The sequence below is a fragment of the Rattus rattus genome, chromosome 8 (assembly GCF_011064425.1).
Source record: "Rattus rattus isolate New Zealand chromosome 8, Rrattus_CSIRO_v1, whole genome shotgun sequence".
NCBI lineage: Eukaryota > Metazoa > Chordata > Mammalia > Rodentia > Muridae > Rattus > Rattus rattus.
In genome coordinates this window covers 94729343-94755646 of record NC_046161.1, presented here as the reverse complement: position 1 = coordinate 94755646, position 26304 = coordinate 94729343, and the positions used below count along the sequence as shown (strand labels likewise).

Sequence of the window (26304 nt, the reverse complement as noted above, 5' to 3'; positions counted from 1 at the left end):
TATACAAAAATTTCAAAAAGCTTATTTTAAGAATTTTGACTGTTAATCATCCAGATGCCATATTCAAACATTAGAAACACTGAAGAAGGAAAATTAAACGTTTAGGGCCTGATTGATCTGTGCAGTGAGTTTAAGACAAGCCTAAGCAATCTAGTGGGACCTAGTCTCAAGACAGAAATAAAGAGCCTGCTAGATAGCTCTGTGCATAAAACCGATTGCCACCCAAGCCTGACAACGTGAACCTCGGAACCCACGTGAAACAAATCCCGGGAACACTTGAACACTCCTTTCTTCATGGCTTATTGGAAACAACCGCAAGATCAGAGCTAGGGAAGCCTGAGAACCCTCGCCAGGCCGCACCGTTCATTTATTCATGCAATCATGCATCAAATATTTACGAATGTCAGCCAGCCTGGACGTGGCGGTACATGCCTGTGATCCCGGCACTCAGGCAGAGGCGGAAAGTTCCGTACCAGCCTGGTCTAGGCAGGGAGTCCCAGGCCAGTCTGGGCTGCATAGGGAGACCCTGTCTCACAAAAAGTCAAAGGGCAGAATGGCAGCCTGTAATCCGGCTACTCAGGACACTAGGGCAGGAGAACTGCAGTATCTCGTGTCACAGGACGAATTCGAGAACAGACTATACAACTGAAGGGACCCTACTACAATTTAGGGGACCCCACCACAACTTGAAATAAAAAGTACAAAAAGAGCTGGCAAAGCTATGCAGTGCAGAGCTGTTACCCAGCATGCATAAGGCTCTCAGACTCCATCTTCAGCTGAAAAGAAAATGTATAAGCACCACCTTGGCTGCGGAGACACAGCCATAAACAAGAAGCTGACACTTGGGGAAGGGGTGGGGGAGGGCATCCTAAAACCATGTGACACAGGAAGGTAGGCTGATTGTGTGTGTGTGTGTGTGTGTGTGTGTGTGTGTGTGTGTGTGTGTGTGTGTGCGCGCGCGTGCACGAGAGCATCTCCACATGGATTCAGAAGGCCAGAAGAGGGCATCAGGTATCCTGGAGCTGGAGTTACAGGCAGTTGTGAGACTCTGGACTGCTGGGAACAGAACTCAGGTCGGCTGGCAGAGCCACACTCCTCCCCTCCCTGTTATTTATTTACTTTACAACCTGATCACAGGCCCCCCTTCTCCCTGTCCCCCACCTCATACAGCCCCCTTCCCTATATCCTCCTCTTCTCCTCTAAGAAGGGGAAGGTCCCCAACTAAGGCCAGACGGCCCTGAATGTGCCTGATCTCGGAAGCTAAGCAGGGTCAGGCTTGGTTAGGACTTGGATGGGAGGCCGGTACACTCTTAACTGTCAGACACCACCCCTTCTCCAGTCCGCAGAGTCCCATTTGTGGAAGAAATGACGATTAGGTTCCCTCGTCCCTATAGACCATCCGGGTTAGTTTCACTTCATTGAATTTCCCACTAGCTAAGAGCAAATTTTCTTGTCTGGAGCCTGGCCTTTGAGCACCAGCAAATAGATGACATAGATCGTCCCCTTGCCCATGCCTTTCTCATCGTTGAACCTTATTCCTGTCTTTCACCCCTTCATCTTAATAAGGACCTAGAAACTGTGTGCCCGGGGATGTATAAACGAAACCCACATGCCCAGTAGTTTGTATATTTAGCTAAATCATAGGGTGGTTTGATCTATTTTCAGTTTCGTGGGATTTTTGTTTTGGATTTTGCCTGGGTTGGGGTGAGGGTGGGGGGCATTGTGTGTTTTGTTTTTTGAAGAACCTCTATATTGCTTTCCGTAAAGGCTGCATGAATTCCCCTTGCCACAACAGCGAGTAGTCCCTCCCCATCCTTGCCAGAACTTGTTATCTTTTATCTTCTTGATAACGCATACCTTACTGGTAGGAGGTGATGTCTTGCTGTGGTTTTAATTTGCATTTCGCTGATGATGAGTGATGTTTAGCATACTAATTAGCTTGATATGATCATTCCACAATGTAAAGCGTATATTAAAACCTCAGGCTATACTCTATAAATATGTAGCCATTGCCAACTGGAAATGAAAATTCCTGGCTTGGTGTGGTGGGACATGTGTGCAGTCCCAGGACTTATGGGATGAAGATTTTGAGCTTGAGGCCAGCCTGCACTGTACAGTAAGATCCTGTCTCAAAACAAAAAAAAAAGTCTTTTTAAATTTATTATTTTCATGTGTATAGGTGTTTTGTCTACATATATGTCTGTGTATCACATGCATGTCTGGTGCTTACAGAGGCCAGAAGGAGATCTCAGATCCCCAGAACTGGAGTTACCAACTGTTGTTAGCCACCACGTGGGTACTAGGAACCAACATTGGTCCTCTGGAAGAGCATCCAGTGCTCTTAACTGCTCTCTCCAGTTCCATTATCGACTATTCTAAAAATAGCTTTGGGCTGTATGTATGCATGTATAACACAGAGAGAGAGAGAGAGAGAGAGAGAGAGAGAGAGAGAGAGAGAGAGAGAGAGATGCTAAACAAAGTCAGTGAGACTTCACTGAAGGAGTCAGAGCCCTTCCTTTCCTAGATGAGTTGAGAGCTCAAGGTTTGGCAGAGGCTGTGACCTAGTCTCCTTCTGAGTCACCATTTTATCCCAAAAATCTTATTCTAAGGCTCACTCTAAAGTCTTAAAGACACCTAGACTTATGCTTTCTTATCTCCTCCTTGTCTTCAAAGGAGGAGCCCCATCCTAGAAAGACAAGTATTTGTGAAGCTTCGCCACGTTCTCCAGAGCTCTGGGCCCCACACGAGCCACTGAGCTAAATGCCCTCTTCTCTTTGCTCCAGGTGGGAGAGGCCGTCTTGGAAAATGCCCGACTCATGCTGCAGATGGAGACCATCCAGGCCGGTGCGGATGACTTTAAAGAGAGGTAACGCTCTGTAGGAGGGGATCTCCCTCCGTGACCCAGACCCCAGACCAGTGTGGATAATGCTGCCCCAGAGTACACATCAGTCCCTACCGCCATGGTGGAAAAATGGCCTGAGACCACAGAACTCTACGGGAACCCAGTGCGTCAAAAACCAGGCCCTAGGGGCTCAAAGACTGTGCCCGGTCCCACTTGCTTTACAAAAGTTTTTTTGTTTTGCTTTTTGCTTTTTGTTTTAATGTATGTGAGTTTGCTGTTACTGTCTTCAGACACACTAGAAGAGGGCATCAGATCCCATTACAAGTGGTTGTGAGCCACCATGTGGTTGCTGGAACTTGAACTTGGGACCTCTGGGTGAGCAGTCAGTGCTCTTAACTATTGAGCCATCTCTCAAGCCCCCCCCCCTTTTTTTTAAGAAAAATTACTCTGTGCCCGTCTGCGTGCGTGAGTGCGTGTGTGTGTGTGTGTGTGTGTGTGTGTGTGTGTAGATTTGCCATGGCACACATATGGAAGGAATACATGTCAGAGTTGGTTCTCTTTTTCTGCCATGTAGTTTCCTGAGACTGGACTCAGGTATTCAGGCTCGGCAGCAGGTACCTTTATGTACGAAACCATCTCGCCAGCTCTCTTTTGGTTTGGTTTGGTTTGGTTTGGTTCGGAACCTCCATTGTTTTGTTTTTTGAGATAAGGTCCCTTGGACCTCAGGTTGGGCTTGAACTCACTGCATAGCCACGGATAACCGTGACCTGATCCTTCCCCCTCCAACTTCCAAGTATCACAGCTACAGGCGTGACCCATCACGCTTGGCTTGAGATGGGATTTCACTGTGCTGACCGGAGTTGCTGGAATTTCTAACCCCAATATGCCCTTTTTAAACACACACACACACACACACACACACACACACACACACACACACTCCAGTTATTACAATTATAAGCTATGAGCCTAGATTGGGCAGATCTAACATCATACTAACTTGCTCCCAAGCTATGAGACCCTTTGCTACAACAGCTACAGTGTACTTATATATAATAAATAAATAAATTTTTTTTAAAAAAATGACCCTTTGCTACTTGGGATTTCTCCTGGCCACGGGGTTCTGCTCCAACATGGCTCCCTCCTCTTCTCTCATCCTCTCTCCTCCCTTCTGGTTCTTCTCTCTCACTCCCCAAAAACCTCTCATCCACCTTTCCCCTCCCCTGCCAATCACAGGCTCTCGCCTTTATTGACCGCAGAATTAACATCGGAATACAAAGTGCACCAGGGCACCACAGCAGACCAGACCGCCCCCGCCCTCACTCTCATGCTTTGTAGGATGACAAGGGCGTGACTGGGTATTCCCAGTGTCAAACCCACCTTTCTATAGGACTGGAGGTTTAAACCTTTACACAAATGAGCAATGCTTAGAGCTTTGCACCAATGGACTTCAGCCTTGACAGGGAATGAGTGGCCCAGAACCCGGAACATACAAGCAGATGCTCCAACGAAACCACCTTTAGCAAAAGTCTCCAAAGGACTCTCCCTGGGAGTTAATGTCAAAGTCCATTAACTTTGGGGGTTGGGGTGAAGCTGAGGAGATGGTGCTTGCTCCGTGGTGTGCTCAATCCCCAGGACCATCACACACACACACACACACACACACACACACAGGGCCAAGCCAGAAGCACCTCTCTGCTCAACAGATATGGGCGGAGCTGGGCAGCAGTGCCCCCTGTAGGTAGAGTGAAGTACGTGCTCTGATAGAGTTCATCTCCACCTCTCTTCGCGCCCATTTCTTGCCCTGGTTTCTCCTTAACCCTACACTTGAGTTTGAGAACACAGTCTAGAATGGCAGCACATTGTCTATTTCTGGACACACACACACACACCACACACACACCCTGATACTTAGCGGGTCTTCAATGCTGGCAGAATGCTTGGATGGTAAGGAGGACTCTCAGTATGACAGAGACGTCCTATTGCCTTCCTGTGACGCAGACTCCTACAGCGGCCTTCCCCAGAGTAGCAGACTCCAAAGGTCTCACAACGCTGTGTTCCCGTTAGCTGCCTGCTGTTTTCCTGTTAATATTTCCGCAGCAGTAGCAGTAACAGGGTCCCCAAAGCTACTGGAATGCAGGCTTTCAGCATTCGCTGCTATCCCTTGTGGGCCTTTGGGTAATATCTTACGGTCTGGTTTGTTCCCCCTTTGGGCGCTACCCGGCTCTGCTGATTAAGCCCCTTTGTCTACAGATATGAGAACGAGCAGCCATTCAGGAAGGCGGCGGAAGAGGAAGTCAGCTCCCTGTACAAAGTCATCGATGAAGCTAATTTGACGAAGACGGATCTGGAGCATCAAATCGAAAGCCTGAAAGAAGAACTGGGCTCTCTGTCAAGAAGCTATGAAGAGGTAGGTGGGGCTTCGGGTGCTAGGCTGCTCCCACCCCCAAAGCAAGGCACTCGCCTGGGAGGCTGTAACCTTCTAACACAGGTCTTGGGGGCTCTTCTCTGTGGCTCGCCCAGGCCTACAGGGAAAATGTAAGTAAGAGACTTTAAAGTCTTTGTCACGTGTCACAGTATCCCCCCAACCCCACCCCAAAGTCTCAAACTCAAATGCCTTTGAGGACCAGGAAGGTTGATGAGTGGAAGCAATAGTCATAAGCAGACGTGACTGTTAGAAACAGTTGAAACTGGGGGGACCATCTCCCCAAAGTGTTCTATTTCAGATATTTTTGTCAACACTGCGTGAACAGGATAAACTGAATAATCCTAAAGATAGCCTCACCTGTGGTTCCCACACATTCATTAACAAAAGAAGGTTGTATCTTTAAGTGACAGGACCAGATGGCACCTCCAGCAGGGATGTGGTCATGTCACCTGCAGGAAGCCACTGCACACACATTGCTCTGACTCATGGTTGAGGGTGCTTCAAGCTGTCACAGCTCGCTGACCGTGCTCACACTGGGGAGTTCCTCCTGTGCCCAACCTGAAGCTGGCCAGAGACTGGAAACCTGCTCCTTCCTGTTCTTCGTTCAGTTCCTGAACACCATGCTCCAGCAGCGACCCCTTAGACTCTAGAATTAATTTTAATCTCCTTTAGTATATCCTGACGTTATGCCTAACTTCCATTTTCTATAGTTGCTTGCTATATGCATGGGCATGAGCTTGGGAGGATCTAAGAAATGCATCCTTGGGAAAAGGAAATGATATACCTAGAAGATCTGGAACTTTGCCAGTCTTTGTGGTGCCCATGCATAGTGCAAGATAGATAGATAGATAGATAGACAGACAGACAGACAGTATGGATAGATGGACAGACAGATGGATAGATGAATGGATGGATGGATGGATAGACAGACAGACAGACAATATGAATGGATAGATGGACGGACAGATGGATGGGTGGATGGATAGATGGATGGATGGATAGTGAGAATGGATAGATGGATGGACAGATGGATGGATGGATGGATGGATGGATAGATAGGATGGATGGATGGATGGATGGATGGATGGATGGATGGATGGATAGATGGATGGATGGATGGCAGGCAAAGCAGTGCGCACAAAGCCAGCCTGCTGCAGGCTAGAATTCCACATCTGTTCTTTCTTCCCTGGCACTTACCTAAGGTGTCCACTGTTGCTTGCAGGATGTGAAGGTTCTGTACAAACAGCTGGCAGGGTCTGAGCTGGAGCAAACAGATGTTCCCATGGGCACTGGTCTGGATGATGTCCTTGAGACGATCCGAGTTCAGTGGGAGAGAGACGTGGAAAAGAACCGAGCAGAAGCAGGAGCTATGCTCCAAGCTAAGGTAAGAGACCAGCCAGCCAGGATCTTCCCCTGGATCCTGGGGAGGAGGAGGCCGAGAAGGATGGAGGCAGCAGCACAGAGAGGAAAAGCAGTCATTTAGCAACAAGCTAAATGGTAATCAGTCCCTGTGGAAGGAGGAGAAACGCAAAGTAAAGTAATAATGCTTGTGTGCCTCCCTGAAATAGGAACGTGTTTAAAATGGCAATGTCCAATTCTGGAAAACACGTGTAAAAGATTCTCCACTGTGTCATCAAAGAGTACATGGTGTACGTTTCTATCCAGCCCTTGAGGAAGGGATTTTATGGTCTGTATCAAAAGTGTTTCTATGTTCCTACCTGCTGCCTGTACACCACCGTACTGCTACCTGCTAGCTGAACAATATGGACAGCCATCTTAAAGAATGCATTAGGAACACAAAGGGTGGGGATGTAGCTCAGGGGTAGAGTGGGGGGGTGTCGAGGGAGGGGGAAGGGGTAAGGGGAGCAGGGATGGGAGAGGGAGGGAAAGAGAGAGAGAGAGAGAGAGAGAGAGAGAGAGAGAGAGAGAGAGATTGAGATTGAGATCATGTCCAAACATACTCCATGAAGCATTTTAAGAGTTGCATTAAAAGGTGGTAAAAATACATAAATGTCTTACCATAAAAGAAAAACTACACCATCACTAATGTGTGCAATGAAACCTGTTATTAGAAATGAAGTAGCTATAACAACACTGGGGAATGTAAAATGGAAGAAAAGCAATTGCAGGATGGTATACACCAGGGACTGACAAGAAGGTTTTTGTCAGACAGTGAACGCATTAGACTCACCTGGAGAGCCCGGTGATTTCTGTTGCAGCCACTCGGCTCTGCCCCTGTAGTGTAAAAGAAGCCAGGCAATATAGAGCAGCAAGCATTCCTGTGTTCCTATAAAACTTTATTGATAATGGGGTGTGGGGACACATGGAGGCAAATGAATAGCTGTGAGTTCAAGGTCAGCCTCTTCTATATAGTTCGTTATAAGACCAATCTCAAAAAGCGAAGTATAGAAGTAGAAAGTGAACTAGACTTGGCCTTTTAGGCGTTGTCCTCTCCTAAGAGAGAGCACTGTTCCCAAGGGGGACTGACTAGGCATCTCCAAAAATTAGGCTTACGTGTCAGCTGCATCAGCAGTGGGCTGCCTTTGGACAGGTGGCTTAACGATGCTTTGAGATGTTTTTCTTTCTTGAGTATTACTCAAGTTAATTTCCTAAGTAGCCTGAATTATATTAATAAGAGAAAAAAGGTCAAGTTGTACAAAACATCACAGATAACAAAAGAATTAACTAGAAAATAGACTGTAGACAGTTCGTACTTAGGTCTGCTCCTGCTGCTCACCTGGACTTGGAAAAGAGAGAAAGGACCATGTAAAGGAACTGAAAAACCAAGGCGAGCTTGTTCAAAAAGGCAAGCAGCCTGCTGCTGCCGCTCAGTCGATGACTTTCAACACCGACTGTAGCAGTCAGGATCTGTTCCAGAAACGTTTAATCAGAAGAAGCAGAAAGACTTTGTGGGTTTTTTTAAAATTATTATTATTAATAAAAGCTCTCAGGGCTGAAGTGATGAATCAGTGGTTAAGAGCACACATACTGTTCTTCCTGAGGACCTTAGTTCCTAGCACCCATGTCAGACAGCCCACAAACCACCTGTAACTGCTGCTCCAGGAGCTACAGTATCCTCTTCTGGCTTCTGATGTACGCTTGTGCTTGAGCGTGCATACACGCATGCTGCGCACACACACATGCACAGAGAGAGAGAAAGACAGAGACAGAGACAGAGACACACGCACAGAGGTCCTTTTTAAAGTTGTGATTTGCATTTCCATGATAACTTAAAGATGTTGAGGATTTAAGTGCTTCTCAGCCATTCGAGATTCCTCTGTGGAGAATTCTTTGCTTAGCTCTGTACCCCATTTTTCAATTGGGTTACTTGGTTTATTGATGTCTTTTTTTTTTTCCCCCCGGGGCTGGGGACCGAACTCAGGACCTTGCGCTTCCTAGGCAAGTGCTCTACCATTGAGCCAAATCCTCAACCCCTGTTTATTGATGTCTAATTCCTTGAGTTCTTTATGAAGAGGGGGAAACTGCGGTCGGGATGTAATGTATGGGAGAAAAAAGAGAGAGAGAGAGAGAGTCAGAGACAGAGAAAGACAGAGGGAGGAAGGGAGGAAGAAAATAAAGTTTAATTACCACTGAGAAATGAGATAATGGAAAATTAAAAAAAAAAAAAAAAAGATCACAGGTGTGCACCACCACACCTGGCCAGCTGTGTCTTTCCCCGCCCATTGCCAACGCTAAACCCCAGTTTGCCGCCTGACTTCCCTCCCAGCACTGCTGGGGCTCATACCACACTGAGCAATTGTCTCTTCAAGAATGGACCAGGTCGTTACCTTTATCAGAAATAAATACTGCCTCGCATGAAAATTTAAAAACCCACAAAACTGGCCCTCATCATTCAGCCCTCATCTGGGAATGGCCGTCAGCTCAACACTAACTCAAACATTAATTCTGAACAGATTCGTTAGTGTCTTTAATAGAGCGATCTGAAGGCCACATCTCATGGAAGACAGACAGGATTTGTTCTCATTTGGCCAGTGCTGCCTGGGCCTCTTGCAGAGACGAAGAACTCAGAAAATATTTGCAGAACGAGTGAATTCCTCTGATTGTCAACAGGGATCAGAACTGACAGCCAGGATTCCTGCAATAAATAGCTTTGTCGGCTGTGGCTGTGCCCTCGGGGGCTGACATTTGCCTGCCCCGAGCTTCTCGTGTCTGCTACTTGGCAGCAAAGCCAAAGTCAATGGCTCAGCACTGATTCCAAAGGCCTTTCGAAAGGGAAGGAAAACAGGCATTTAATTACCTCTCGGCCCAAGGAGGCTGAAAATTAATTAACGTGATTAATTTATGTCTTAGTTTATGCTCCCCCAGAAGCAGATCTTGAGATAAACATTGGAGTGGTGGTGATTTATTTGGAATTAGTGGGTGAGTCAGGGGTGGGAGAACCAACAAAGGCTGTCTTATGAGCAGCCGAGATTGGAGCAGCTTCGGGGGATGCTGAGAAGTGGTGCAGAATACGGAAGGAAGGAGGCAAGGGGCAGGGGCATTAATACTTCAGCTACCTGCTAGCCAAGTGACCTTTCCAAGGCTTCAGGACAAACTCAAGCATAGAGGCAGAGCCCACAGTGGGGAGCCAGGAACACTAAACACTGAAGTCCTGAGGGATTAAAGACATGTGGGTGAGCACATGTCACAACGATTGCCTGCTTTTTCTGGCATGTGTTTATTAGTCGGGGTGTGTGTGTGTGTGTGAGTGTGTGTGTGTGTGTGTGTGTGTGTGTGTGTGTGTGTGTGTGTGTGTGTGTGTGTGTGTGTGTGTGTGTATGTATGGTGGTATGGTGTGTGTGTGTGTGTGTGTGTGTGTGTGTGTGTGTGTGTGTGTGTGTGTGTGTGTGTGTGTGTGTGTGTGTGTGGTGTCTATACAGGTATGTGTATATGCAGGTAAGTGTGTATTGGGGGGAGGGGTACCAAAGGACTCACTCAACTATCTGAGAAATGCCATCTACCTTGCTTTAAAACAGTCTACCATTGGCTTAGAATGCACCAATTAGACTACACTAGCAGTTCAGCAAGTCCCAGGAATCCCCCTGCCTCTGTCTCCCTAGCACAGGGATTTCAGGTGTACACCACCTCACCTGGCTTTGTTTGTTTGTTTTTAACATGGGGTGTGGGGAATCAAAGTCTTCACACTTTCAGGGCAAACATTTCACATTGGCTGAGCGATCAGTGTAGCCTCTTCCTTTGTTTGTAATGGATTCTGGCTCTCTGAAACCAGGAGCAAAGTCAGCCTTTCCTCCCAGAGTGAGTTACATCAGGCATGCCCCTGCAGCGATGCAGCCGTCCCCAGGGCAGACGCCCTTATCTTCCATTCTAGAACAGAGTGGAGTAGCAGTGAGCAGCAGAGGCTGGTTTTGTGAAACAGGGTTGAAGAGAGTTCACACAAGAGACTGAAAGTGAACCAGTCGTCTCAAGGTCTCTTGGCTTGCAAACTGAGGACAGACAGTCAGAACAAGAGAGAAACGACTCATTGACTAGGTCAAGGTTACCTTTGGTGGGCTTCTAGATTAGCTCTGACAGAACATTGTCATCACTGTCCAATTAACATTAGACTGTTTGAAGATTTAGCAGTGATGTGACTAATCTTGATATCTTGATTTCCCATAGTAAGACAAGTAGCTGAGCTTCATCTCTGTGGGTGGGATTTTTAGCACAGTTAACTCCATTTTTATTTTTCCCCTGGTATGCTGAGGTCTTCCAAAGGAACTTATTGGAAAGCAATGGCCTGAAATATTTTTATCTTTTAAAGTTTTATATTCTCATCTGTTTACATCTTACTCATTGGGTCAGGTTCTTGCTATGTATCCCAGGCTGGCCTCCAACTCACAATCCTCCTGCCTTTGCCTCCCAAGTTCTTGGATTGTATGTTCTTGATATATATCACCACACTAACCCATATACATATACATATATATATATACATATATATATGTGTGTGTGTACCTATATATATATGTGTGTATGTAGGTATATATAGATAAAGATATAGATATAGATATAGATATATAACACACCAAATGTCTACATCTCTTCCACACCAAGAAATTCTTCAAATAGCAAACACGCGTCCTACCATTCAATTTGATTCTGTCTGGCATTGCGTACCTGAGGATTTTGCCAGATCCTATAGGTTAAGACCTCAGTTCCACAAGGCTGTCCTTGACTTCAGATGACAATCAAGACTGACCCTCCTAACTGACTAACCATCAGTACTTGGGGTTTTCCATAATCTGTTTCTCAGATTCCATTAACTGCTAGGACAGCTCATGGAACCCAAGGAGGCCATTCCCTGCCTTTCGTTGGTTCTCTATAACAAACGCAGTTCAAAATAGTCCAGTGGGAGAGATGCTTGAGGTTGGATGTGGATAGCTACAGAACTCTCTCCTCTCCAGGATCCCCACCTACCCTATCCCTCCACTGCGTCCCAGCCTGGAAGCTCTCTCTAGATGTTGCTTTGCCATATGTGGTTCATGCTGCCTTCATTCTAGACACAATTGATTAAATCATCATTAGTAATTAAGTCAGCTTTCATTGATTCATTGCCTCTTCCCTCCCTGAGTCAGGAATAAGGCTGAAAACTCTAGCTTCTAATCACTGGAGGGGGGCAGTCACCAATGCCCATACCCCTTAAGGTCTTACCAAAGATGTCTCTTTAACATAAACTTGGGTATTGTTGAAAGAGGTTTGTTACCAACGATAGACATAGAAAAACACACCTTCTTTTTTTTTTTTCACCATGGACCTATTTCAGGATCTAGAAACAAAAACTAATCATAGCTGAGAACGCTACTTCAGCCCTCATCATCTAGGCAGTTGCCAGGGTTTTAAGAGCGCTGGCTGGGAGCCAGAGATACAAGACCAAAAATATAAAATATGTTTCATTATGTCACAATGTCACACGATGGAGTACATTCTCTAACCGGAGGCCAACTGACCTTATAAAGACCACCTTGGTAAGTCCCTGATGTCCCTAAACAGATCAGGAAGCAGAGAGCTCACCCAGGAGCAGTGTTTTCCCATTCAGACCACAGCAATGCCCACTTTACAGATGCAGGTCATGGAAAGAATAGGAGAGGAGATGGGAAGGAGGGAAGGGAGCAAGGAGGGAGAGTCTGGGGTCTCCCTAACTCCATGGAAGTTTATGTGACAGAAAGTGAGCATTTCTGTGGTGGCCTTTGACCAACAGAAAAACCGTGCTCTGGAGCCATAGCAGAGAACATCATTTATTTGCTAATTTGTGGGTTCTTCTTTTTTCCCACCCTTTATCTCCCAGGTTTCATCTCCTATCATTAGATAGGAGAGAATGAAGGATGGAGAGAAAGAGAGAGAGAGAGAGAGAGAGAGAGAGAGAGAGAGAGAGAGAGAGAGAGGAGAGAGCCCTAAATCTAAGTTCTTTCCTTTTGTTTCTTCTGTAATCACAATACTAATAAACCACATCCAAGCTCCCTGAATGACCAACAACCACCAACTCCCAGCTCAGGGAACCCAGCATTTTTATACCCTCTGAAAAGGTCTCAGAATTCCAAACATCACACAATTTCAGATACTATCTGCAGCTGTCAAAAATGCCTACGCCTAGAGCACAAGGCAAATCACAGTCAACTGCTGCAGACAGTCCGAAACATCCTCACATCCCTACACCTGGGATTAAAACGAAAACACTTTCTTATACTTCTGTTTGACATGCATAAATTTCTGGGGGGTTTTGTTTTGTTTTGTTTTGTTTTAGTTTGTTTGCTTGTTTTTTCAAGAAATCAAAATTCCAGAATTCTCTACAATGTCACTATGCTGGGAAGCCCAAAAACAACTTTCAAAGGTATTGTGTCTTGGCAGGGCTGGAGAGACTGCTCAGCAGTTTAAAGCAATGGCTGCCCTCGTAGACAGTTCAGTTTCCAGGGCTGGTGTGGCAGCTCACAACCATAACTCATGCTGCAACAGACCAAATGCCCTCTTCTGACCTCTTCTGACCTCTTCTGACCTCCAAGGGTACCAAGCATGCACACAGTACACAGAGATATGGGGGAAACACTCATACCTAAAATAAACCAGTTAAAAAAAAGATTCAGTGCTTTTATAAACCAACAGAAGAACAACGTGTGTGTTAGGCCCTTGGTCTGATTAAATCAGTCCTATCCAGATGCTCTGAACTTCTGAACTTGGAGGCAGAGGGACACCTTCAAAGGCTGCTTATCCTTGTTCTATAACACAGCCTGGTCATGAGCTGATCTCAGAGGGCAAAGGCAGTGGACACCACTACCGCCAACACAGAGACCATCATCTGCCTCTGACAGCCTGGCCTTCAGCCACCTCCCTCTGGGGATAAGAGGCTCTCTCTTCTGTGTCCACAGTCCCAGCCTAGTGTGATCAGGCCTTTTCTCCCCTACCCTAGGCTGGAGGTACAGTTATCTTCTGGCCAGCAAGCTCTGTTATGCCATCCTCCCTTTCTTCCTGTGGTGATCCCTCTGCCTAAAGCCTCCTATCCATGCCACCTCCTGAAGTCTTAATCCATTCCCACCACTCCAGGATAGTAGCTACAAGGGAGGGAGGGAGGAATGGAGGGGGAGACAGACAGACAGACAGACAGACAACTTGGTCCATGGACTTTCAACCCCTTAACAAACAGGTCCCTACTCTGCTGTTCTCAGACAAGAGACCCCCACACCTGCCTCGGGGCCAGCTTGAGGCATCTGTGGTCAAGAACTTTCTCTAAGCTGCAGCCATCCGGCCTCTCTAGCAGTCAGGATGATGGACCAGATGTACTATTAAAATTTAAGGGAGGTATAGTTTGAAACAAATTATGAGGTTTCCTGTCATGACCATCTCAAAGTCTGTAAGACCGTAGAGTGGAACGAGAGTTTGCATTCCTGACAAAAATACATCTGAGAGGACCCCTGTCCCCACATCCTCACTGACGCTGTACACCAAGTATTGTAAGAATTCTTCAGTGTAGCTCCAATCTGCATTTCTCAAATTTCGAGGAGGTCTTTGATGTGCTGGACCTCATGCAGATCATGCCTTTTGCCATCCTCACGTATGTTTTAGACCTTGTACTTTGTTTTGCGATGGCTCTTTTTATAGCATAGAAATCAGTTCTGTCAACCAGGCCTGGTGGTGTGTACCTGGAATCACTTCACTCGGGAGGTTGGGACAGGAGGTTCACTGCAAGTTCAAGGCCAGCCTGAGCTATAAAGCAAGTGAGACCTTGCTTTAAAGAAAAATTAAAAAAGATCATGTTTCTGGGATGTAAGGGGTGTGTGTGTGTTTGTGTGTGTGTGTATGGGTGTGTGTGTGTGTTTGTATGTGTGTGCGTGCGTGCGTGTGTGTGTGTGTGTGTGTGTGTGTATGTGTGTGTGTGTGTGTGTGTGTGTGTGTGTGTGTGTGTGTGTGTGTGTGTGTGTGTGTGTGTGTGTGTGTGTGTGTGTGTGTGTGTGTGTGTGTGTGTGTGTGTGTGTGTGTGTGTGTGTGTGTGTGTGTGTGTGTGTGTGTGTGTGTGTGTGTGTGTGTGTGTGTGTGTGGGTGTGTGTGTGTGTGTGTGTGTGTGGGTGTGTGTGTGTGTGTGTGTGCGTGTGTGTGTGTGTGTGTGTGTGTGTGTGTGTGTGTGTGTGTGTGTGTGTGTGTGTGTGTGTGTGTATGGGTGTGTGTGTGTGTGCGTGTGTGTGTGTGTATGGGTGTGTGTGTGTGTGTTCGTGTGTGTGCGTGCATGTGCGTGTGCATGTGCATTCCAGCCCTGTGTTCCGTGGCTCACTACATTTCTGCCACTGTTGGGTCGGGGAAGCTAATCAGAGTAGCTTCTGAAAGAAAAAATAGAGACTTACGGCTGAAGTCGTTTCCTCCTGCCCTTTGATTCTTTACTGAGAAAAACGCAGACACTGCAAAGGCCACCCTCGGCCATCTTTACACATTCTCAAGCCTTCATGTCACCACAGTTGAATGGCCGGCTCCCTTCTCACCGTCCATTAAGGGATCCCCACCCACTCGTGCACTCAGAACCCCCAGGCAGAGCTCAAGGCAGCCTGAGGCTTTGGTTGGTGTTTCCAACACAGAGTCTCCATCTCAGAAGGATGCTTTTCTCTGGCTTTCTGATTTGCCTCACAGCATCTCATAGATGCTTTTTAATTGACTGCTCTCAAAAAAGGTATAAAGATACTTCTTTTTTTATTATTCTTTTTTTTACATTTTTATTGGATATTTTTTATTTACATTTCAAGTGTTATTCACTTTCCCTGTTTCCCATCCATAAGCCCCCTATCCCATCCCCTCTCCCCTTCCTTCTATGAGGGTGTCCCCCCCAACCACCTATCCCTTCCCGCCTCCCTACCCTGACATCCTCTACACTGGAGTGTCCAGCCTTGACAGGACCAAGGGCTTCTCCTCCCATTGGTGCCCAGCAAGGCCATCCTCTGCTACATATGCAACTAAAGCCATGGGTCAATCCATATGTACTGTTTAGGTGGTGGTTTACTCCCTGGGAGCTCTGGTTGGTTGGTATTGTTATTCTTTTTTTTTTTTTTTTTTTTTTTTTTTTTTTTTTTTTCGGAGCTGGGGATTGAACCCAGGGCCTTGTGCTTCCTAGGCAAGCACTCTACCACTGAGCTAAATCCCCAACCCCTGGTATTGTTATTCTTATGGGGCTGCAAACCCCTTCAGCTCCTTCAATCCTTTCTCTAACTCCTCCAATGGGGACCCTGCTCTCAGTTCAATGGTTGGCTGCTAGCATTCGCCTCTGTATTTGTCATGCTGTGGCACGACGTGGTGGTTGTATATATATGGGCTGGATCCCCAGATAGGGCAGGCTCTGAATGGCCAGTCTTTCAGCCTTTGCTCCAAACTTTGTCTCCATATCTCCTTCTATGAAAATATTTGTTAGTTCTTTTAAGAACTGAAGCATCCACACTTTGGCTGTCCTTCTTAAGGTTCATATGGTCTGTGGATTGTATCTTGGGTAATTTGAGCTTTTGGGCTACAATTCACTTATCAGTGAGTGCATACCTGTTCTTCTGTGATGGGGTTACCTCTCAGGATGAAATTTTCTAGTTTCCATCTATTTGCCTATGAATTTCATGAAGTCATTGTTTTTGATAGCTGAGTAGTACTCCATTGTGTAGATGTGCCACATTTTCTGTATCCATTCCTCTGTTGGAGGACATCTGGGTTCTTTCCAGCTTCTGGCTATTATAAATAAGGCTGCTATGAACATAGTGGAGCATGTATCTTTGTTATATGTTGGAGCATCTTTCGGGTATATGCCCAGGGGAGGTATAGCTGGGTTCTCAGGTCCAATTTTCTGAGGAACCTCCAGACTGATTTCCAAAGTGGTTGTACCAGCTTGCAATCCCACCAATAATGGAGGAGTGTTCCTCTTTCTCCACATCCTCGCTAGCATCTGTTGCCACCTGAGTTTTTGATCTTAGTCATTCTGACCGGAGTGAGGTGAAATCTCAGGGTTGTTTTGATTGGCATTTCTCTGATGACTAAGGATGTTAAACATTTCTTTAGGTGCTTCTCAGCCATTTGATATTCCTCAGCTGAGAATTCTTTATTTAGCTCTGTACCCCATCCCCCCATGTACTCCATTTTTAATAGGTTTATTTAATTCTCTGGAGTCTAACTTTTTTAGTTCTTTGTATATTTCGGATATTAGCCCTCTATCAGATGTAGGATTGGTAAAGATCTTTTCCCAATTTGTTGGTTGCCATTTTGTCCTAATGACAGTGTCCTTTGCCTTACAGAAGCTTTGCAATTTTATGAGGTCCCATTTGTCAATTTTTGATCTTAGAGCATAAGCCATTGGTGTTTTGTTCAGGAAAATTTCCCCAGTGCCCATGTGTTCAAGATTCTTCCACACTTTTTCTTCTATTAGTTTGAGTGTATCTGGCTTGATGTGGAGGTCCTTGATCCACTTGAACTTAAGCTTTGTACAGGGTGATAAGCATGAATCGATCTGCATTCTTCTACATGCCGACCTCCAGTTGAACCAGCACCATTTGCTGAAAATGCTATCTTTTTTCCATTGGATGGTTTTGGCTCCTTTGTCAAAGACCAAGTGACCATAGGTGTGTGGGTTCATTTCTGGTTCTTCAATTCTATTCCATTGATCTACCTGCCTGTCTCTGTACAAATACCATACAGTTTTTATCACTATTACTCTGTAACACAGCCTGAGGTCAGGGATGGTGATTTCCCCAGAAGTTCTTTTATTGTTGAGGATAGTTTTCACTATCCTGGATCTTTTGTTATTCCAAATGAATTTGCAAATTGCTCTAATTCTGGAAAAATTGAGTTGGAAATTTGATGGGAATTGTATTGAATCTGTAGATTGCTTTTGGCAAAATGGTCATTTTTACCACACTAATCCTGCCAATCCATGAGCATGGGAGATCTTTCCATCTTCTGAGATCTTCAATTTCTTTCTTCAGAGACTTGAAATTCTTGTCATACAGATCTTTCACTTGCTTGGTTAGAGTGACACCAAGGTATTTTATGTTATTTGTGACTATTGTGAAGGGTGTCATTTCCCTAATTTCTTTCTCAGCTTGTTTATCTTTTGAGTAGTAGAAGGCTACTAATTTGAGTTATTTTTATATCCAGCCACTTTGCTGAAGTTGTTTATCAGGTTTAATAGTTCTCTGGTGGAACTTTTGGGGTCACTTAAGTATACTATCATATCATTTGTAATAGTGAGATTTTGACTTCTTCCTTTCCAATTTGTATCCCTTTGACCTCCTTTTGTTGTCTGATTGCTCTGGCTAGGACTTCGAGAACTATATTGAATAAGTAGGGAGAAAGTGGGCAGCCTTGTCTAGTCCCTGATTTTAGTGGGATTGCTTCAAGTTTCTCTCCATTTAGTTTGATGTTAGCTACTGGTTTGCTGTTTAGGTGTGGGCCTTGAATTCCTGATCTTTCCAAGACTTTTAACATGAAGGGGTGTTGAATTTTGTCAAATGCTTTCTCAGCATCTAATGAGATGATCATGTGATTTTTCTTCTTTGAGTTTGTTTATAAATGGATTTCCATATATTGAAGCATCCCTGCATCCCTGGAATGAAGCCTACTTGATCATGTTGGGTGATTGTTTTGATGTGTTCTTGCATTCAGCTTGCAAGAATTTTGTTGAGTATTTTTTGCATTGATATTCATAAGGGAAATTGGTCTGAAGTTCTCTGTCTTTGTTGGGTATTTGTGTGGTTTAGGTATAAGAGTAATTGTGGCTTCATAGAAGGAATTAGGTAGTGTTCCTTCTGTTCCTATTTTGTGGAATAGTTTGAACAGTATTGGTATTAGGTCTTCTGTGAAGGTCTGATAGAATTCTGCACTGAACCCATCTGGTCCTGGGCTTTTTTTTTGGTTGGGAGACTTTTAATAACTGCTTCTATTTCTTTAGGAGTTATAAGATTGTTTAGATGGTTTATCTGATTCTGATTTAACTTTGGTACCTGGTATCTGTCTAGAAAATTGTCACCTAGATTTTCCAGTTTTTTGAATATAGGCTTTGTAGTAGGATCTGATGATTTTTTGAATTTCCTTAGATTCTGTTGTTATGTCTCCCTTTTCATTTCTGATTTTGTTAATTTGGATACTCTCTCTGTGCCCTCTGGTTAGTCTGGCTACGGGTTTATCTATCTTGTTGATTTTCTCAAAGAACCAGCTCCTGGTTTTGTTGATTCTTTGCACAGTTATTTTTGTTTCTATTTGGTTGATTTCAGCCCTGAGTTTGATTGTTTTCTGCTGTCTACTCCTCTTGGGTGTATTTGCTTCTTTTTGTTCTAGAGCTTTTAGGTGTGCTGTTAAGCTGCTAGCGTATGCTCTCTCCAGTTTCTTTTTGGAGGCACTCAGAGCTATGAGTTTTCCTCTTAGCACTGCTTTCCTTGTGTTCCATAAATTTGAGTATGTTGTGGCTTCATTTTCATTAAATTCTAAAAAGTCTTTAACTTATTTCTTCCTTGACCAAGTTATCATTGAGTAGAGCATTGTTCAACTTCCATGTATCTGTGGGCTTTCTGTCATTATTATTGAAGACCATCCTTAGTCGATGGAGATCTGATAGGATGCATGGGATTATTTCTATCTTCTTGTATCTGTTGAGGCCTGTTTTGTGACCAATTATATGGTCAATTTTGGAGAAGGTATCATGAGGTGGTGAGAAGAAGGTATATCCTTTTGTTTTAGGACAAAATGTTCTATAAATGTCTGTAAAGTCCATTTGGTTCATAACTTCTGTTAGCTTCTCTGTCTCTGTTTAAATTCTGTTTCCATGATCTGTCCATTAATGAGAGTGGGGTGTTGAAGTCTCCCACTATTATTGTGTGAGGTGCAATGTCTACTTTGAGCTTTAGTAAGGTTTCTTTTATGAATATAGGTGTCCTTGCATTTGGAGCATAGATACTCAGGATTGAGAGTTCATCTTGGTGGATTTTTCCTTTGATGAATATGAATTATCCTTCCTTATCTTTTCTGATAACTTTTGGTTGAAAAGATACTACTTCTAAAATAGGAGATTGTCAAAGATGAAACAACCCAAATAATCGCTGAGGAATTAAGGTACTGTCACTCATATTCCACACATAGCCGTCTCCTAGGAGACAAGCAAACAAGTCTCTTAGGAGGAGGATCTTAATAAACAAAGACAAAAATACTATAATTGAGACTTCTCCAATAATTAATCACCCGTGGGTGAGTTTCTTCCTAGCTTTTTGCACAGTATGTTTAATTACATCCCAGATGTGAGCTGGTGAGGTGGGGCAGCAAGCCCATGAGGTCATTAGCTAAGCTGTTTCTTTTGGTAGACTCCATACTGTCTGGGAATTGGCTTTCCACCCTAGAGAACAGCTTGAGAAATCAGGCAGCTCTTGTGTCCACCCAAGGAGCAATGAGACCCTGCCTAACCAGGCCAGTATGCTGCTCACTTTGAGGTTTCACTGAGAGTCACACTACTTTTTAATACACCCCTGAGGAAGCCCGTGTCACTGAAGCAGATGAATGGTATCCAGACTTCTCCCAAATAAATCTTGCATTGAGCCTCAGGGATGGGGTCATAGGTCAGGGATGCATAGGTGCCTGTTAAAAGTGCTGCAGGACACCAAAATGGTTTATAAGGCTTAACATTATAGTAGTTGGTCTTCCTAATGGAGACAAGATCTGGTCTAATCCCATTCACAGGAGGCATGTGCTGGGTCCATGTTGTTGACTTTTTTCATGAAGTTCGTTGAGTATGCCCTAGGTGTTCAGAGCCATTAAGCTACCCAGAAGGAATGAGGAATACTAGGTTGTCGCTGCACACCCAGTTCCTACAACCTAGTGAGGAGGTTGGCTGGGTAGGATGCAGGAGTAGACAGAAAGGTCCCAATCCAAACAGCAGAATGAGACTTGCCAGGAAAACTCTGGAACAGAACATTGCCTGAGGATTACCATGTGACAGAGACCGCCAAGCATTTGCCAGAGAAGCTCTCAATTTATCCAGAAAGTAGTTCTGATTTCCCACCATTACTGAATCAACTGAGGCCCAGAGTAGATAGGGAAACTTACCTAAGCCCACACATGTAGGAAACAGCGGAGCTGTGGTCTCAGTGCAGGATCAGTCTTCTTTATTGAGACAGATGGGATCTCCTGCAGCCCAGGCTGGCCTTGGACAGTCTATGGTGCTGAGGATGCCCTTGAACTCCTTCCTGTTCCCCCTGCCTCTCTTCCCAAGTGCTGAGGTTACAGATGTGCGCCATAGCACCCCACTCAACTGCTAGGCTCAGATGGACAGAAAGATCACATAGATAGGAGACTGCAATTCGCCATCGTAAGAATGAACCAGAAATATCTTAAAGGCTGTGAGGATGGAGAGTCTGTGCGTGGAGGGTTAAAGATATGTGGGGCTGCTGTCAGGGTCTTCTTTCTAAGGCAGTGATTTCTCAACCTAATGCTGTGACCCTTTAATACCATTCCTCATGCCATAAATTTATTTTCATTGCTGCTTCATAACTGTAATTATGCTACTATTATGAATCATAGTGCAAATATCTGTGTTTTCCAGTGCTCTCAGGTGACCCCTGTGAAAGGGGTCGTGCCCTACAGGTTGAGAACTGCTGTTCTAAGGCAGTGCCCCCCTCCTCTAGATCAGGAGCCCTTATGACCCTAGGAGCTGTGACTTGCCTTTCTTCGCGACAAAGAACACAACACAGTCATAGTCATGTTCTTGTGAGGGCTGGAAAGCACAACTGTGCTCTTACAAGGCTGATGCTCAATTCTATGTCAAAGCAGAGAGCTTGCATGACTCTCAAACCCACAGTAAGTGCTTGGGGAGAGGCATGCATGCGTGCGCAAACTCTCTCTCTCTCTCTCTCTCTCTCTCTCACACACACACACACACACAGAGAGAGAGAGAGAGAGAGAGAGAGAGAGAGAGAGAGAGAGAGAGATTGAGAGATTGAGAGAGAGTGAGTGTGTGAGAGTGTGTTCCTGAGAGCTCAACTTGGGTGCACAAGCTATCGGGACACTGACCATTTCTGACATCAGAGAATGTCACTGCTTGTTTGTTATACATCCCGAGAGCCCCGCTGCCCCTAGAGCCCATTTGGTCCTCACCCCACAAGGTAGTATTTCCTTCAGCTTTGAGTCAAAGCCAATGCTGCTTCTGAGGCTGGCAATGGTGATTAGAAAAATGATTGGGTTTAGAAAAAATTTCCTCATTCTTCCTTTATCCTCCCCCCAACAGTTCAACCCCCAAGTTCAACTTGATTATAATTATAATTACAGCATGTGTGTGTGTGAGTGCATGAGCATGCACTCGTGTATGCATGTGCATGTCCATGTGCAGGTATGGGTGCACATGGGGAGACCAGAGGTCAGTGTTGGTAGCTTCCTCGGTTACTTCCCACCTTATCTTTGATATAGGGTCTCTCACTGGTTAGCCAAGCTGGCAAGCCAGTGAGCTCCAGGGATCCTCCTCTCTGCACCCCAACCCCAGTTCTAGGATGATAGCACCCAGTATTTTACACGGGGGCCTGGGAATCTGATCGTCATGCTTACGTGACAAGCACTTCGGTTGACTGAGCTATCTCCCCAAACACATGTGTGTGTGTGTGTGTGTGTGTGTGTGTGTGTGTGTGTGTGTGTTTTGTGGGTCTTTTGAGATAGGGTCTCACTACGTACTCCTGACTAGCCTAGAAACTCACTGTGTAGACCAGGCTGGCCTCAAATTCAAAGCCTGCCTCTGAGTCACAAGTGCTTGGGATTAGAGGTAGATAAATGTCACCACACCCAGCTATATATATTTTTAAAGATTTTTATATTTCATGTTATGTGTACAGGTGGGTGCTTTACCTGCACGTATGTGTGTACCACTTGCATGCCTAATGCCCTTGGATGTCAGAAGAGAGCGTCAAGTCTCCTAGGAGTTACAGATGGTCATTACCCCCTGTGTGGGTACTGGAAACCCAACCCAGGTCCTGTGCAAGAGCCACAGATGCTCTTAGTCACCAAGCCGTCTCTCAAGCCCCATACGTATAATTTCAAGTATGAAAAGCTCCACTATATTTCAAAATGTTAGCCTGCTCTCCTGATCCAGAAATGGAGGCAAGATTTCAAGACCTGGGTGTCAACATATTTGAGTCTTATCATATACCCTAACTAAATACACTGAGTCTCAACTCCTCAGGGTCTGGGACCATAAAGGCTTCCTTGACCCCTCTGCCTATAGCTTGGCTCGAGATAAGCACATCAGAATGTACTGAAAGAAGAGGGTGACTTCATTTTATCACCCACCAGCAGGGGACCTGCTCCCCTGAGTGCATTGGGAGGAAAGTTGCTCTGGATAAAAAGATCCAGCACCCAGAGCTCCCCCTGTGTTCACAACTCAGCTGCACTGGTTTGTACAATGAACTGGGGACTGAGGCCAGAGAGATGGCCGGGCAGTGAAGGTACACACCACCGAGCCTGAAGGCCTGAGTTCAGCCCCACGTGGTGGCAGGACTGGCTCCTGTAGTGTCCTCTGACCACCACGTGAGTCTTTCATTGTACATATGTACCCACATAAGCCATGACACATGTGCAGCCACCACAACCATGCCCCCACATATAAGTAAACAGTGCAATTTTTAAAAAAAAATTAAAGGAAAAATGTGGCTATAAAATATAAAGATCCAGGGCTGGAGAGAAGGCTCAGTGGTTAAAAGCACAGATTGATCTTCCAGAAGTCCTGAGTTCAAATCCAAGCAAATATATATATACATCCATTCAGACAGAAAACTTGGGGCTGGAGAGAGGACCCAGCAGTTAAAGCACTTGTTGCTTTTGCAGAGGACCCAGGTACATTTTCCAACACCCACATGGTGGTTCACAGACTTCTGTAACTCCATTTGCAAGGATTCAATGCAATCTTCTGACCTCCGTGGGCACCAAGTACACACATGGTGCTCATGCATATATGCAGGCAGAACGCTAACACACGAGAGTAAACACAAGGAAACCCCCTGTCTGAAAAAGGTGTGGGGGCCTGGCACTGTCTCCTAGGGTTACAAGTTCTCTGAAGGATAATCTGCACACATGCACTCTCGGCACTTGGGGGTTGAGGCAGGAGGATTGGGAGATTGATGGTATGTAACAAGACTCTGTCTTCACATAAATACGGTTTATCTAAATAATTTGTCCCTCAGGGGTGCCTTCTTGGATGGAATTCGAGGCATCTCGGGTTATTCTTTACACTGTTGTAGGAAACAGGGAAAATCTGGAAACAATCGAAATGTCCTCCAACGGGGAACGGTTAAATAAATGATGGCACCTCCAAAGGAGGCAGTGCTATGTCGCTGCTCAAAGGCTGTGCTCCCTTGATATACTGGCAGGGGACGATTACTAACACACAGTAAAACTAGAGAAGGCGGTAGTGCATATTTATCTACAGATACAGTTGTGTACCACCCAAGGATGTTCAGATCGATGATGGATTAAACATGCAACACTGGGCCCATAAGAACGTATCACCCGGCGACGTCGTAGCCACCCTCCGCTTGTGCAAGCATAGTTCTGAAATGTTCGCAGAACAGCGAAATTCCTTTATAGATCTCAGATGGTATCCGTGTCATTAGTCAGTGCATGAAATATTTATGAAAGGAAGCATGAGAAACTGGAAACAGGAAAAGTGTGGTTAGAGCACGGGGAGGAGAGGAGACATCTTACTGTTCTCAGAGAGAGAGAGAGAGAGAGAGAGAGAGAGAGAGAGAGAGAGAGAGAGAGAGGACTAGAACAGAGGTTGCGCATGCTAAACAAATACTTTACATGTGCTCCAGCCTTCACCAAGTCTTTAGTAAATCTTTTTGAATGTTTTTCTATTTTAGGCATCAAAGGTTCAAAGCAGTTTTTCTGTATATGAATGGGTTAGCAGGTTTATATAAAAAAAAAAAAAGGGGGGGTGCTTTTTAGTCTGGCAGAGAGTCCTTTTAGAATGATCTAAAGGTGGGTTCAGGTTTACAGCTCATCCCAGCTCACTCTGAGACCTTATTCTCCACAGCAGCAGACAGAGGTGGTCCATGTATCCCAGACCCAAGAAGAAAAGCTGGCCGCTGCCCTCAGTGTAGAGTTACACGACACTTCACGCCAAGTCCAGAGTCTCCAGGCTGAGACAGAATCTTTACGGGCTCTGGTGAGTGTGCCAAGAAAGGCCCTGGTGGTTTTTATGTCTAACTCTCAACGGTCGGTTTGATGTCTCATAGTTCATAGCTCGCAAAGGGCTTCCTTCCCACAGGATGCGGTTTGGGCGCCTGAAGTATCTTCTGACTTCTGAACATCATCAGATACTGACTCATACTTAACAAGTGCCCTGGACATGGCAGGGCCCTGTGGAAATAGCCCTTACCTGCCACTGCTGGGAATGTTGGCTGCTGACACTCACAGCTGTCCCTTCTCAGCTGCCCTGCTTCTTCAGAGATTTGCCATCAGCCAAACAGAAGACTCCTGATCTAAGAAGGCAGGCCATGCCCTTGACCCAGACAGTGACAGGCTGATGGTTTTGAAAGCCCAGTCTACTAGCTTCAAAGTGGGGACAGCTGTACAGAGCTTTACACGGTATTGGGCAGTAGCCACTTTTCAGGGATGCTACACCCTTTCTTAGCGTCTTCCCTGCCCTGTCTTTTCCTCAGTCAGTCTTCCTTTCCCTGGGAGTAATCCTCGGAGTTGATAAGCCCCAAGGTCCTTGTCTAAAGCTCTCCCTCAGTGCACCCAACCTCAGACGCCTAGTAAGCTCCGACTCGCTGTGGTTTGCAAGCAGGTGCCTTGCAACTACTAATTATTAGTAATTAAAATAATTATAGTCAGCCCCTGTATCCATGGTTTCGCCATCTGTGGATTCAATCAACCTTCAGGAAAAGCAGTGCACCTGTTCTGCATGCGTGCAGCCTATATTCTCAGTGTTCCCTAAACAACCTAATCATCTCCGTAACGGCTGTGCATTATAGCCTGGGTAGGTCATCTACAGATACGTCATGAGATTTAAGGAAATATGCAGGAGGAACGTATAGGTCATATGCACATTTCTATTTCTGTAAAGGAGTTATGTCTATAGATTTAGGTATTCACAGGCATCTTGGACCCAACCCCGCACAGCTCCTAAGATGACTAAATTAAGCTCCACCTTCTGGGCTGGGTTGGGCTAAGCTTTATGAGGGTAGCATGGCATCTCCCCATCATGCTAACCACAAAGTGTTGTTGGACCATATGTGTATCTTAGCATGTTTTTTACTTCTATATCAATACAACTGTATTGGTCTATCTTCTGTCTCTATATAAGAACTCACCATGTTCCAGGAGCTATAGCAAGGGCTTTGGGGACATAAGGCACAGGGCCTCTACCCCTAGGGAATTCAGAGACGTCTGTAGAGGAATTGATGTCACCTTAAGACTCACAAGGCTCAGCATGTGAGGGAGTGGCAAGGGAGAGACCAGCCCCACTATAGGAGTCAAGTCTGTTTACTTTTTGGTGAGTAGAGAGAAGGGTAGAGTTGGGGCAGAATCTAGAACGTACCCATCCACCAGGAAGTCTACCTCT

General features: G+C 45.4%; 1 protein-coding gene across 1 annotated transcript in view; it reads left to right on the top strand.

Annotated features, from left to right (window-relative positions):
- The window catches only part of Bfsp2 (beaded filament structural protein 2), a 69475-nt gene that overhangs the window by 22555 nt on the left and 20616 nt on the right, over positions 1-26304 (top strand). Inside the window, exons 2-5 of the mRNA XM_032911510.1 lie at positions 2784-2866; positions 5096-5252; positions 6493-6654; positions 24772-24903. Of these exons, the coding sequence (XP_032767401.1) occupies positions 2784-2866; positions 5096-5252; positions 6493-6654; positions 24772-24903 (534 nt within the window). The remainder of the gene's footprint in view (positions 1-2783; positions 2867-5095; positions 5253-6492; positions 6655-24771; positions 24904-26304) is intronic.